Source organism: Dicentrarchus labrax, unplaced genomic scaffold (genome assembly GCF_905237075.1).
Source record: "Dicentrarchus labrax unplaced genomic scaffold, dlabrax2021, whole genome shotgun sequence".
NCBI classification, from domain to species: domain Eukaryota; kingdom Metazoa; phylum Chordata; class Actinopteri; family Moronidae; genus Dicentrarchus; species Dicentrarchus labrax.
Genome location: NW_026136718.1, coordinates 26,270,462 through 26,286,000, shown reverse-complemented (window position 1 = coordinate 26,286,000; position 15,539 = coordinate 26,270,462). Strand labels below are relative to the sequence as shown.

Sequence of the window (15,539 nt, the reverse complement as noted above, 5' to 3'; positions counted from 1 at the left end):
AAACAGTCTGAGGAGGCTGTAGGCTGATGGTAATAGCATATGTGATGAGCTTAGAACTCAGTTTCAACATAGTAGAACAACTGAATGAGTGATGAAGGCCTTTGTCTGCTGCTATGTATCTTTAAAAGGTTTATAGGTCATTCTATCTTACTATAAACCCATAAAGTGGGCTTGTGTTGTTTTCCTACCCCTCTTGTCAGGAACAATATCCTCAATGGTAATATTCTGTGTGCTGAATTGACATTTTGCCCTCCAGTTCATGAAGTGTTGAAAATATGAAGGGTTCATCCTCTGAGGGGCATGAATGTGCTCAATAAATTGACAGTAAGATTTTGATACCTCCTGTGTATAAGTGGAAGTCTTGGCACATGATTCATCCTCTGGGGACCATGACTATGCAAAATCAAAGCATTCATTTTGGAGATACCTTGTTTCAAGTGTTAGGCAAGGAGAACATTTTGCCCAACGCAAATGAAAGGCCAGGGAGGTCACCAAAACTGCCAGGAATCATCTTCTGGGAACAATGAATAGGAAACAGTGTCTTAAAAGCTTTGTTGGTATTTGTTGAGATTTCTTCCTCTAGTGCAAAGTATTGGACAGACTGACTGATATTACTATTCTTAGGCTTTACAAAAACAATACCATTTAGCTTTGAATGCCCAACTTTTTATTATCCATGATGGACCTTTTTCTCCAACATGCCTCCCTTTTCTCTCCCAAGCAATTTTAAAATCATTGCCCAATATGTATTGTAATGTTTTGGCAGTCTCCCAGAAAGAACTACGTTTTTCTTTGTTTGTCTGGCAGTTGTTTGTTATTCTCCATGTGTGAGGGGAAAAAGTGAGTTGGAGTGCCCTTAGACGTGTTTGTGGGAGTGAGACTTGATGACATGGTTAGAGAGGGAATATGTTTCGGTCCTTTGGGAGGAAAAGGGAGGAGGGGTGTTAGGCGGGGGTTGAAATACTGATGCACCACAGGTTTTTGCCATTAGGCCTTGTCCTTTTATCACTATGGCAAGACCTTGCCATTTTTTAATATATGTATGCTCTCAATATGTCTCTGGGCTTGAAGTGTATCCACAAGCAGCAAGAGACGGCACAAAGTCCAGGTTGAGACATCTGTCAAGGGCTTTGGGTTTGTCTCAAGAGACAAGTATGGAAACAATAAAGCCTCTGTTTTTCTCACAACAAGGAGAGGGGGAGCTATGCCATACATGGTCTCTGGCTTTATGATGATCTAACATAGGCTTATTGGACAGCACAGACAGAGAAAACAATAGCTATGTGTTCTGAGCAACAACAAAAAAAAGAAAAAGATTTCCCCCTGGCTGTACCCCACTGCTGAGGCACTGTGGAGTCAGTTTTTGGAGTCAGTTGGGGAGAATTTAACATTGTTATCTAACTGTCTCTCACTTAGACTTTAATGATTTCCAAATGTTCCATCTGATTGCGTTTGGCAACCTTTGTGTGTTTAGCGTGATGTGTTTGAAATGCGAACAGCCTTGGCTGGCACAAGGCTGTAGGGTAAAACAAGGTCTGACCCCGAGAAAAAACCTGGCCACAGGAGCTGTCATAGGATACACGACACTCTAATGGAAAAAAGCTGTTTGGTACCTCACTCAGACCTCAGCGCTGGGTTTTCGTGTCACCCCTCATGTGAGATGGGTGTGCTCTTGCGTATGTGCAAGTTACACCGTGGATGTGTTTAAGTGGGTCATGCAGATATAAAAATGTAAAGGAGGTTTGCACCATAGGAAGATCTCAGGCTGTGGTGAAGCTTGTTAACCACCTGAAAGCTTGTGGCTGATGAAAAGGAAGTTCCACATCATGCAGGGGCAATCGTGGACAGCAAGTACAATCCTGTACACATAAGTGAATCTATGTTAAAGTCAAGTAGTCAAGACATTCACAGGTCACTGAACCGTTTATTACAGCTGACTGTGCAGTAGACAAAACACAGATATAGACCCAACAGACTGAGCTTCAGTGACCTCACACCCTGCTGAGTGCTGCTTTGCTTGATTGAGCGGGCTCAGTCACTGTTTTTTTGTAGTCGTGACTGCTGTGATGTCTGATTGAAATGGGGACATCTAATGGAAAGTATAAGAGAGATAAGAAGTGTTCGTCCATGCCCCTTTTTGCTTGTAATGTACAAAATTATTAATTTTATAGACAATAAAAGCTAACTTTTTAGTTTGACCTGTTTATTTTCCCATTCACAATTTGTCAAGTTGTAGTTATCATAATGGAGCTATATCCAGACTTTACCTTTTCTCTTAAAACTACTGCACTGATTAAACATTACACTTTTATATCATTAAAAAAATCCTCAAAATATAAACAAAATAAAAATTTTGAGGCATTTCTATTCCTTGTCAAAATCTGGTGCCTACATTACTCACAATGCAACTCGACCACTGACAGTGTGGTCAGAGATTCCGGTTATTGTTTTTGCAGTATCCAGTCGCAGGAAAAGAAGAGAAAAGGCTCCACCTTACCACACTTACATATCGGCCCAAATTATCAGAACAACAATAATATATAGGCAGCTGATATATTGGGCATTCCTGCTATTTGAATACTACTCACTTCTCCTCACCTCAGAATCAATTATTTATTTCACATTTACTTGTCCCTGTGGAAAGGCTTCTGTCTGAAAAGGACTTTGTACTTGTGACATTTGTTGCAACTAAGAAAGCATTTCCTTTATAAGATGAAGTAGAAGAGTAAGGTGACTTTCAGTGTGACTCACAATAAAGAGTGAAATCTGTCAGTCAAAGAAGAAGTCTCAAACTCTAAGAATATCAAATATGGTTTTCCCATTAAGAGCTAAGGGGGAAAACCCTATGTCTGACATGTGACCTTATTAGAACCCTTTGCAACGGTGATTTGCTCATTTGTGAAGTTTTGTGATGCCACTCAAATATGCCTGCTTCAGTTGGTTGTTCAGTGAGTTGCCCTGTGCAGTACGACTTATAGAAGGTTGGACAGTGTGAAGTGGATCCTTACTGTCAACCATGCTTACAGGTTTTTCACCTCAGATTGTCCTGGAGCTTGTCACATCTCCAAGGCAACTAGTGAAGTCCACAGCTAATGGTTAGTTACAGGCTTTACGAGAGAGAGCGCACATTTAAGTTTAAGTCTGGTTCTTCTCCTAAGTGATTAAAGAAGGTCATATTTGACCATTCAAGGGAAATAAAAACAGTTCAAATTACCTTAAAGGAATTATAATTGGAATGCTGTGTGTTGATTATATGTCTCACACATTACTCACTCTAGAGATGGTCAGACTGAGTGACACTACATTGTGTAGAGGAAAAACCTACATTATAGAGAACTCGTAGAAAAAGTGCATTTACTGAATTATTGTTTATGTACAATTTGTTGGTACTGGTTTCTATTTAGAATGAGGATTTATTTTCTCAGATAGATTAAAGGTTGTATTTTTAAGTTCTGCATGTGGAAAAGAAGACGACTGCTCTCTGTTGTAGATCATTATGGTCATAGGACATCACTGTATACATTAAAAGAAAGCACTCATACATGAAGTAGGTCAACAAAATGAAACATGACATTTGAAATCCTTGTTAAGACTGTAGCGTTTGATGTTAGAGCTGCAATGATAAGTTGATTATTCAATAAGTTGTCAATTGTTCAATTAATCACTATTTTGATAATTGATTAATCGTTTTGAGACAATGTTTTAAGAAAAGAAATGTCCAAATACTCATATTACACCTTCTCAATTGTGAAATATCTTATGGTTTCTTTAGTCCTCTTTGACAATAAACTGAATATCTTTGGGTTGTGGACAAAACAAGACATTTCAGGACGTCAGCTTGGGCCGCGGGAAAGAGCGAACAAATTGATTAATTGAAAAAGTGATTGACAGATTCATCGATAATGAAAATAACAGTTAGTTGCAGCCCTAATTCATACAGTATTCTTTTTTTCACCTGCAGGGCCTTTGTTTCGCAGCCCATGCGAGCTGCTGCCGGTGGGGATGGGACACCCGGTGCAGGCCATGTTGAAGAGCTTCACCGCCCTGTCAGGCTGTGCAAGCAGGGGCACCACCAGCCTCCCTCAGGAGGTCCACATCATCAACCTGAGAGGACATGCTCCAGAGGGACCAGACAACACTGCGGCAGAAGTGAGTCATCCTTAGTAAAAGAAGCTGAACTTGAGTTATATTCTCTACCCCCATAATTACTCTTCAATAAAAACAGTTAAGATTAGACTTTGTTCCACAATGGTATATAGCGAAGTCTTCAGCAATCATCTAAACCCATATTTACTATCAGTATATTAATTATTGAAATCTTAATAATGCTGTTGAGTTTTGTATGGTTTGTGTGTCTGTATAGTCCAGTGAGAGATAATGATTTCATTGCACAGCCTAACACTGGATATTTCCACTTCCCTCGTTTGTTCTATTTTAACCAGTGACTTTGATAATGTCTGCCAGTCATTTTCCCTTTTGCTTAGAGGAAGCTTGTTGGCCAAAGCAAAGGAGGAAAGGACTGGTCACACTACAAGGGAAAAGTGAAGTTTGTCCACGTGTTTTCACAAAACAGGCGGCACTAGAGGCTTGTTGACTGATTGAAGGATTATCTCAGGGCTAGCCGGTGAATTACTCTATTGTTTTAAGCTAATGATATTGCGAGCCAGTGTTAGTCAGTCACAATAACTCTCCAAGACTCTCTTATTTTCTGTATATTTTACTGTTTTAGATGCTGGTTTGACTGAGATTTAACACAATTAAAATAACCTTCTAGAGGATGATTTGTTAGTCATTTAAATGGCTAGTCATTTAATAGGTACAGGTAAAGGATAGATCTCTTTAGTGCATTCTTTTACACTCTCAGCACATCTCTTAACTGTCTCCCGATAGTGTTCCTGAGTTTAATGTCGGTTTCTTAACCACTCCCTGTCTTCAGGTATTATACAGCTTGTCTCATGGCAGGACTTCGCAGTTAGCCATAGTTTTAAGATTAATCATGGCCCCACGGCCTGTGAACACGCTGCGTCTGGATTTTAACCTGTCCCAAGTTCGCAAGCCCCTCAGTCACAGCAGTGTGAAAAGCAGCATGTATAGACTTGCCATTGCATTTCTGCTGCTGATGTAGGCTTAAACGTTGCCTAGGCCAAATATACAGAAACACAGTGTGTGTGAGTATGCTGAATCAGCTGGAAAATACCGAAAGTACTCTCTGGCTTCAGTGGCTGTGCTTGTTCTTTAGTGCACCACCCTCAATGATAGATTCCTGTAATCAGTCTTTTGTTGTAATCTGTCATGTTTACTCCACACAATGTCATTTTGAGGAGATGATGCTATTACAGGGCTTCTTTTGCATTTGAGATTTGTCAGGTTTTTTTCATACATTATGTATTGCTGAGCAGTTTCACTGTGGACATTGCAAGGGATGCAATGTAATGAGGCAAATTAGGCTCAACATAGTACACTATTTAAACCAAGGTAGCTTTTTATTGTCTGCAAACTGTGCAATCCAGCTGATAAATTACAACAGCTATTAATTACAGTGTGTTCATGCATGTCATGCATCATGACTGATTTGTTTCATATACGAGGAAAAAACAAATTAACAAATGTCTTGTGACATACATTTATGCATCTATGCATTGCTTAGTGGCCTTTTATGGGACAGATTAAGGATTTTCAGCATAAACGACGAAGAACCTTTTCAGTTTTTTTTTTACTTCAAACAGAAAATAAAACAGTCTTAACTTGGGCTGTGTGTTGACGTATCATGATACAGCAGTCATATATTGTGATTTAATATAAAAAACTGTCATAGTATAAAGAACTGTCATAGTATAACGAACATTTGTCTTCTTGAGAATTGGTACAATATCACAAAATAAAATATTGTTATAAGACATTTTGATATTTTCTTACACCCCTAATCTTAACCATATTTTAGTTGCTGTTCAAGCTGTCACAACCCATGAGACTGGCTGTCTAATTCTTATTTTCACTTGCTCTCAAGAGACCCTTCCACTGGTAGCAATGGACCAAACAGTGGTTCATAAATACAGTCAACTGACAAGATCTGGCACCAGAAAAGATTTTCATATGCTTTTGTTTATTTTGTAATAATTTTTACATTGTCATTTGTTTTCTTTCTTAACAAATAGAATAATTTGCCGTGTAAACGATCACTCGCAGCATAACTGTCATGGATAGCCCAGTAAAACCAAAGTTTGAGGGGCTGTGAAACCCATCTCTTTGCATCAGTTTATCCAGCTGTTGGTAACCCATCACCTCCATGGTCAAGTGAGGACTTTTGTGGAGGAGGCTGAAATCCAGCTGTCTGTTCCCCTGCCTACAGCCTTGGCTGCAGAAGGTCACTCGGGCTCTGGTTGAGATTAGGTGGCCCTGCTGAAGCTCGCTCTGTGACTGGAAGTTTCTGCTTGTGATGAGATGAGATAAGATCCCCTAAAGGACGCTTGGACATTCTGCCCACTCCCTCCCTTGTTCTGTTCTTGATTGCATTTCCACCTTGGTCGTGGGCACAGATTGGCCTGTTCGGACACAAACACAGCCTCTTCCTAAGTGCTTAGCCTTCAACAAGGTTGTGTTGGAGGGCACACAGTGCGTCAGAGAGTGCTCTCATTGATACAATCTGCCCCTGATCTTTCGTGACAGCAGGAACTGATAATCCAGTGGAAAAAAAGAATTACAGCTTGAAACAAAAGGGATCTTGTTGTTGTTTAACATCCTTTGCCACATTTAAGCAAGGATGCTCTCACCTAAAAGTCTGTGAAATAGGACCACTTTGCTCTTTATTATTTATCCTTGACTAATGCGAGTCTAGAGCATGAAGCCTACTCCTCATTTATGACGCAAAAGTCTTTTCCAAACCACGAAACTCCATGAAACTGCATCTTTTCTTAAATAAATATTCTGCTTAATATGAGTATATTTTGAATATATCAAACTGTAACAACTTTTGGCTTAATAAGTGGCTCTGAAAATTTGTAGCTCGTTCCTTTATGTGGGAAAATAGCTGTTCATTCACAGCAGTTACAGTGGATTCAAACAGCCTCCCAGTTTAATGGTGAACTAAAACGCCCACATAAACGTCTCAAACTACTCTTGCAGCATAATCCATTTCTCCTCTGTCCATCTGTATGCTCAGTTTGTGCCAATCACACTTTTTTTGCTAAAATATGGCCATGTATACAGCTAGCAGGACCATAAACAATAACCTCTTTGGTGAATATAATAAATTCAAACTTGAATGGTAAATTCAAGTTAATCTTTTGATCAAAGGGCGTCCTCTTAGTTTTTGGAAAAATGTTTCAATTTTGTTGTTGAGTTAGATGAGGAACACTCTCATGACTGTTAAAGACTTGAAACAAAGGTAAACAGCTCCCCTGGATCTGTCCCAAAGGGAACAGCAGCTACAGTACCAGCCCCTCAAAATGCACTAATTAAAACGATAGCTTTTTTTTTTTTTTTTTTAAATCTATACAAAAAAAGTGATGATGATGAACTATGTTGAACTTTTCCTTTAATTTAAGTGCTCCAATCAATTTTAGTTGTCAGATGTGGAAGCTTGCAAATACATTTCACTCCCAGTAAAGGGTCTATTCCTGTGTTTGCTTTGGCATGTGTATCCTTTGCTTATTTTCAAAGTCAGCATAGAGGTGGCTGGTCAGTCTGTGATTATGTAAATTTTCTGCATTCTCCTCACCTCTGCTGAAGGGGGAGGATGTGGTGTCTGAGCCGCAGAACAGACTGTATTTGGATGTTTTGTGCAATGGCCTGCAGTACAAGAGGGGCCTGTGGCTGATCTTTGGCTGTGCAGTGCTGAACTGGCCCGTCTGGGTTGAGGGGCTGCTGGAGAACACGATGTGCCCCAGTGACTCCTCACTAAGTGTGTGGAAAGCGAAGCCTTGACCAGGTAGGGGAATAAATCTGCTATTGCACATGGTGTGTACGGCCTAATGTGGACAAAGGGGATCACATGGTCAATTTCAAACAGCCTAACACTAACACAGGCAGACTGACACACATCCTGCAGCTGCGATGTGTGAGGCCTGCTTCACATCTCTTTCACATCCATGTGTGAGAGTCGCGGCTTGCAGTTTGTCCATATTTTCAATAAAGACGTGAGAGCAATGAATTGTTTCCTGCCTGCACCAGTGAACCCATTCTGTATGGGTATTAACTAAGGGGTATGAACTGTTATCCACAGAAAGAAATGCACAGCTGGACCTGACTCAGAATACACACTTTGGCTCCTGGCCAACCTCCACACCGAAGCTGAGTTATTAAGTGCAACAGAACACCTCAGTAGTGACTGTGCATAGTGCTACGTCTGGAATATGCTCACGTTTAGAGGGCTTGCAGTCACCATAGAATAACACACCAGGAGGAGGAAATATTCTAATCATTCATTCAAGTGGCCTAAGGCTAGAAATATCCACAATAATATTTTGGATAGTATTGTGGTGATGTACAAGCCATGTGTTCAGATCTGCTGAGGTAAAAGTATACCAGTCTGCTTTTATTAAAAGAAGTCTAAAATAGAGCAAGTGATGAATGAGTCAAATGTTTTCTTATTGTTCCTGATGCATCCCTAATAAAGGTTTTATCTTTAAAACCGTTTATATTTAGTACAGATGCTGCAGATTAAAAATAATGAGTAACAGCAGCTGTTAGGCTCTTGTATCAACATAAAAAATGAATTTGGTTGAACCTAGTTTTCCAATTGTTCCTTCACAGATATCAAATGACTAAACCCAAGCACAGCACTTAATTACTCTCCATAATGTCCACCATTGAGCAGGTGAAACTGTCCATATTGTTGCAGTACTGAAACATGTCAGTTTGGCAAACTATTGGATGAATTGCTGTGCAATCTTGTGCATACATGTATGGTTCCAAGAAGATTTTGTTCTTGAGTAAATGATTGCATGTTAGCATAACTAAGATGGTTTCTTGTTTTCTTGTTTCCTTGCTTAACACCAGCATGTTAGCATTGTCATTGTGAGCACAGTAGAATGCTTACATTAGCATTTATCTCAAAGCACTGCTGTGCCCAAACACAGCCTCACAGAGCTGCTTGGCTGTACAGTAGACCTCTTAGAAAATTGATTTCAGGAGGAATTTCTGATTCTGTTTCCAGAAGATGTTTTTCTTGTTTATTATTATTTTAAAGGTCCAGTATGTAACATTTAGCAGGCTCTATATATAATAATATAATATTCATAGGTATGTCCTCATTAGTGTATAATCTCCTAAAAATGGGAATCAATGTGGTTTTGTTACCTTAGAATAAACTGTATTTATCTATGGATGCTGCGGAGTCAATGGAGTCTGCCATGTTTCTACAGTAGCTCAGAATGGACAAACCAAACACTGGCTATAGATAGGGCCTTCTCATGTATTTCGCTAGTTTCGCAGCCACTGTAGTTTCTCTCAACACACTTCACAGCCCGTTCTCATTCCCAGGTCAACAAACACAGACGGCAGCAGTGTTCAGTTAGTTGCAATCTGAAGCTTCACCACTAGATGCCACTTAATCCTACACACTGGTCTAGGTGCAACTGCAGACTAGTCAGTGCATTGGTCCAGTTAGGTAAAGAAGATTTTTTTAATATTACAGAAAATGAGAGTGCTTGTTTGTTTGTTTCTATGTTGTTTTTTTGTGTGTGTGTATATCCTGAAATGACCCCCTCCCCCTGCCAGACAATGCCCACTTAGCATTGCCAGACCACAGTGAGGGAGATTTGTTGGCTGGCTTTACTTAACTAGTTTGGGATGTAACATTTTTTTTTTTTATCATACTCTGGATTTTTACTCAACATTTCTTTTAGACAGTGGGCTGTTTGTTTCATCGATTCCTAACTCTCCTTTTCCATAAAATGACCAGCACTGAAACTGGCTCGCCTGGAGAATAATTTTTTTGAAACTTCAAAAGTGTTATTCACATTTGTCTGAAATAAAGAGTGATGATTTCTTCAGCTCCAGTGGTCCTGATCAAAGTAACAGAAGCCCCTTTTCTCTCTTATACCCGTGGGGGCCTCTAAAGGAAAGACAGCCCAGGCTGAGAGGCAGTATCCTGGAATAGGAATTGTAAAGTGACTGTTCTGGGTTGGCAAGTCATAGTAAAGTCTGTTGTGCCAGGTTGGCTGTATGTGTCTGCGGGTAGTGATTTCCTCAAATAATAGCAGAATCATTTTCTAATTTTCACAAAATGTAGTTTTATTGTATAAAAAGGATCTAATCTTCTAGAGCAAGAGAACAAATGAGAGTTGCAGTCAGAGTAAGCTGTGCCACAGACTAGACTTGCTGCTCAAATTTCATCCAAGCTTTAAACCTCTTGGGATTTTGAGGCAAAATATCTTTTTTCGTTGGTTGACTATCGACCTGAAGGTGTTGGTGTTTTGCCACTTAAGCTCTACCAAAACAATGACCTCATCCTAAAGTGTTTTTTTCTGCTCCCCCTCCTCTGGTTCAACAGCATAGGTATCAAGTTTGAACATTTTTCCATATGTTCCTTCTGTGACGCGCTAAAGTGGCCTTTTGCACCCCACTAACAACCCACCACCACATGTGCGTCTATGCAGAGATTGGCACTATGGTAGACACCTAGTTCCCTTAGTTGTTGCAAACTCTACAGCAAAAATAAGCAACGCAGAAAAAGAGGCCTGTCTGGGCGTACAGTCGGGTGATAGTGTAGAAAATAAACAAAAGGGGCCGGTGGTATCTCGAACCGGCCATCTTTCTACAATCAGCTTACCAAACATCAAACGCAGCCACTGGCTCTGTATCAGGGTGAGGCAGAGCAGATGATTGCTTTATCAGCTGGAATTCGTGGATATCTTCGACTGTGTGAGTGACTAGCTGGAGGAGTTCACCAAGCACAAACAGCTGGCGAGAGCTCAGTGTTAGATATGAGTGGAGCTCACACACACAAGACAAACTGCACACACAAAGCCAGCAATGTTTTTATTTGAACTTGCTTTGGGGCTTTTGTATGGCCTTACTCTTTTTGCTCACTAGGAATCATTTTTCTCCTGCATTTAATGATAATAAAGGTAGAGGGGTGGAAAGGCTGCATCCAGTAGAGCTGAAATATGAATTCTCCTCATTTTATGTGAAACAAATGATAAACTATAGTGATACTGTAGGAAGTGTGCATACCGTTACTGGACATATTTGTGGCTACAGCATCTAAGCTTCAAGTCTCTGGGTGGATGTCTCTCACAGCAGCAGTTGACTAAATTTTGAGAGCTAGGATTGCTAGGAGATGCACTGTGATCTACCATGGAGCATTACTGACCTGTATCGACGACAGTCTTTATCAGCAAGTGCAAATAATGTTGCTTATCAGCTGTTAGCGATATATGAGTGTCCTTTTGCAACATTCAGGAGTGGAGGATACATCGTGATGTCAGGTTCGTATTCCTACACGGAAAGTGAAAGCTAGCATGCTAAGCTAACTAGCTTTCACTAGTCAGCTAGTCAGCTTGTTACTTTTGTTGCTTTTCATCCAAGTAATTTTAACACCTACTGAGTCATCAAAAGCCCCTGAACACTTACCATTGTGTTTGTACTTGCTGTGTCTCTTTCATGGTGCATTCCAGTTTTGGCAAAACTTAAAGCAACGTGTTGTCCTTTAACCTCAGCACTCCACACCAGAGTTTAGTTTTAGTTTAGTTTTTTATTAGTTTCAGTGTTGGCTACACTTTGTGAAGGCAGTTGATTCACAGTCAGTTTTTTTCCTAAGTAAATTGTTATTTTTATTTCAGTCAACTAAAATGTTTTGTTTAGTTTTAGTTTTTAGTCTAGCTGATCAACTGCCTTCGTTGCTGCTGAAATTGAAGTGATATTACAAAAAAACTCGAGTACCAAACATTGTCAGTTGGTACCAACAAATCACACCCCTTTGAGAACACTGAAGAAAAATAAATAGATCTTCAGTTTCTTCTTTTTGGTACATACAGTTCTGACGAATTAAGTACACAAAACAAACACTAGAGCAGTACAGTATATACTGAACTATTTGCAAAAATGGGTTTAATTTCAGTTAGGCTCTAATCTAATCAGTGTAATCTTGGCCCTTCCTCCTGACCCCCCTCCCATTTTCCTCAGCATGTCCTGCCATTCTGCCATATCACTGAAAGATTGCTATCCAGAGGTCCCGTCTCATTTTGACGTCTTTTCAGGCTGCTCAGGCTTGACTGATTAGCATCACAGTTCAGGGGACAGGCTCCAGGTAGCATCCCCATCGTACTCAAATATGTGGGTGGCACTGATAAGAGCGGTCAACAGGTTTTGGTCCGCCTTCCCTCCATCACTTGGCTCCATTGCCCCGGCTCTCCTTTCCTCTGTACACCCTCAGTGATCCAGAAAGAACCAAGATCCAGACAGACAAGACACACGCACATACACACACATCAGATAACGCAGTATGATTGGTCCCAGGCTGTGTGCCTTTCTCCGCTTGGAGGCATGACTGTTCAGTTCCTCGCCAGGCCTCTTTTGTTTTCAGCTTTTGCAATGTTCCAAAGTTTGTAATAACCTTGGATATTGATCTGTTTTAACCCATACTGATTCCTGTTTAAAACAATACCAGCCAGTCATTGTTATTCAGACACCGTTCATCCATGGCTCAGTTTCATGGCATTGATTTTGATTATTATTTCCTGGGAGGGAGAGTGTGTTCTTAGATAAGTCTAACATTTCGGCTAATTAAAGGATGTTTGGGGTTTTCTCTGAATCAGCAGGGATCACCAGGCACTTAATTAGCTCTGTCAATAAAGGAAACTGCAAGGACACTGAGCCGCCCTGATGCTGAGCTCTGACTGCAGGGTCTCAGTGTTTGTCTATGAAAGTATCACGTTGGAATTGTGTGTGTGATTTAGTTAGCTTGAAAGGTCATGAAATTGCAACCACATGCTGAAGACGGGACAAACAAATCACCCTTTAAAATTACAGTGTCACAGGCATCAGTAGGTTCTAAAACTAACCATGTGGCTTGTGTGCGATTCATCATTCGGGTTTTTGTTCCAGTTGGCGCTATGCTTGTTTTTGGAGCTGATTTAGAGCTTAAAGTTGAGGCTGTGTTGTTGTTGTTTTTTTTTTTTACATTTCCATTGTTTACACATGCTACCATCACTAATGGTATGCTGTGACAGGCCTTGCATACCCTGCTACAGCTGTCGTCCCTTGTGTGGGGTGTAATTTCAGTAACAGGATAGCTCTCCATCCGTGGCTGCTGGCAAATGCGCCCCATAACTGTAATGGACACTGGACCCCCAAATCCCTGTGCCAGCCTCCTGATAATCAATCAGGCGTGGCCTCCCGGCCCCGACAGACCCTCTCTGCAGGGTCCAATGAAGGTAGCGACACCAGGGACAACTCAGCGCCACCTGATCCTTGCAAACACCACTCGAGGCACTTTGATGCCTGGTGTTCCTGCACCTCTTCTCTCCACACCCTGGCTGCATGACAAGGTCTGTTGCTATGCGCACCAGTCTTACCAAACGTTATGACGGCAACTCTGTGGGCAGAGATGCACACCAGCTGCTGTTGAATCGTGATCATCGCTTACATTGCGCAACCCTGCTCTGGTCAGTACTGAGCTCGGTATTATCACTGTTTACTCACTAAACCTTACTGCAGATAATTACCACAGTTTTCCCTTTTTCACCGTCAGCACCGCTTGGCACTTCCTCTCCGCAAGCACTCTGTTTATGTTTATGCTTTCAGGTGACTCACGTCTTCTGGAAATGTTTCTGTCTGGGTTTAATTTCCTCATCTTTTACAACTCTCTCCCTCGCTCTCATTCTTCGTCTGTCTCCCTCTCTTCCATTTCTCAAAGCCAGGGCCTCAAAGCCAAGCCAGGTATGATTATATCTTGGTTGTTGTTATTCTCAGAGGACCGATGCGCACGCTTTTTCCTTGAGTCTGGACGAAGGAAGAAACAAATATGCAAAAAAAGAAAGAGTGCAGTGAGTTTCTAAGTCTCTGATCTGTTTGTTTGGATCACCATCCAGTTTGCCTCATAGATAGCTGCTCAGTAGTGTCTTCCATCGTCTTCTCTCTGAGGGACTTTTTAATGATTTTTGCAGCACTTTCATGGACCACATCACTAAACACTGGTTTGTGCTGCTCTCCTCCGGGGCTTACATCTGTGGAGGACTGATAATTAGGCTTTGATGCTTCATGTTCACTCTATCTATGCTGTCGGTGTCTCTCGTTAAATGGCTTCATGCGGCATCACAGTGACAAGTCTTTGAACGCAGAGCGTCTGCCAGAAGATTAAAATCACACTTTGCTGGGTAGAAAAGATCTCCTCTGAGGGAGACAGGAGTCTGGCATGCAGTTTGTTTGGTGAAGCATAGTGAGAGTGTGAGGGGGTTGAATTTAACCAGCTAACTTTGAATTTACTCATGTCATGTTATCTACCAAGGAACACAGGTACTCAGTGTTACCTGTGTGCCTCTCCATCATGGACTGCCTGTGGATCAATTCTTGAGATGTAGCTTTTGACTGATGCCATACTCATTGTAGCTATAGTGATTCAGTCACATCACTCTCCATTATCACGGGAATAGATGGGCTGTCCGGGAGCCAGGGTGTTTTAATAGTGGTTTACATTTAATGCATTTAAGTGAAACAGTAGATATTCTACTGAACTGTTTCCTTATTGCTGTTGAGTCTGTTGCCGATATATATTGCTATTGTGGGCCCAAGTTGATTCTTGTCTTTATCTTTTGAAACATTTTATTGATAAAGAGTGGAGATTCTTTCTCTGCTATCTTTGGTGTAAACAGTCCAGACTCTAACAGGCAAGAGCATACCCACCAGACAGCTGTAAAACAACAGTCAGGAATTTCATTTGTCAACTTAACATTGAACTGTAACAAACTCAATAGTTGCCAAATACTTGTTTCACCTCTTTCCTCTTGTTAAGATATTGTCAGTAATTTATGATAGAGCAGGTTTGCACTGCGTATGCAAATCTCAGTGTAGCAGGAAGAAATGTGGGAAATATTAAATCGATGAAAGATTTTACGCTGTTCAGCATTTAGTCTGTGTCAGAACCTATAGCAGTCTAACTATTAGATAAAAAAAGTACAGTATAGTTGATTGTAACTGATTTGTAGTGACTGAAATACAGAGCCTATGAGTGTAGCAGAAAGAATGGTAATGGCTTCCATTAACGATGTAGATCTTCATCTTGATAATATAAACGCCATAACCACATCCAAACAAATTATTGGTTTGAATGTTCTCTGCAGTTTTTCACGGTTCTAACTCATTCAAACACTCACTAATAATAAACTGTCAACTCAGTTTTACAGTCTCCATCATTGTAAGTACAGATCGTTTGTTCCATTATTAGCTTCAGTGGAAGCACAAAGGCTGTATTTACTGAGAAAAGAGAAGGGCCAATATTTTTGCGAGCCGTGACTTATTAAGTTACTTTTGGGCTCGTTATATCATATTGTGTGAATCCTTGTGGGTTGAATTAGTAATTTACAGGCTTTTACTGCTGA

General features: G+C 40.7%; 1 protein-coding gene across 1 annotated transcript in view; it reads left to right on the top strand.

The window, feature by feature from the left end:
* tgfbr3 (transforming growth factor, beta receptor III) overlaps nucleotides 1-15,539 on the top strand; it is a 73,180-nt gene that overhangs the window by 20,678 nt on the left and 36,963 nt on the right. Inside the window, exon 3 of the mRNA XM_051376742.1 lies at nucleotides 3,962-4,149. Coding sequence (XP_051232702.1) covers nucleotides 3,962-4,149 — 188 coding nt within the window. The remainder of the gene's footprint in view (nucleotides 1-3,961; nucleotides 4,150-15,539) is intronic.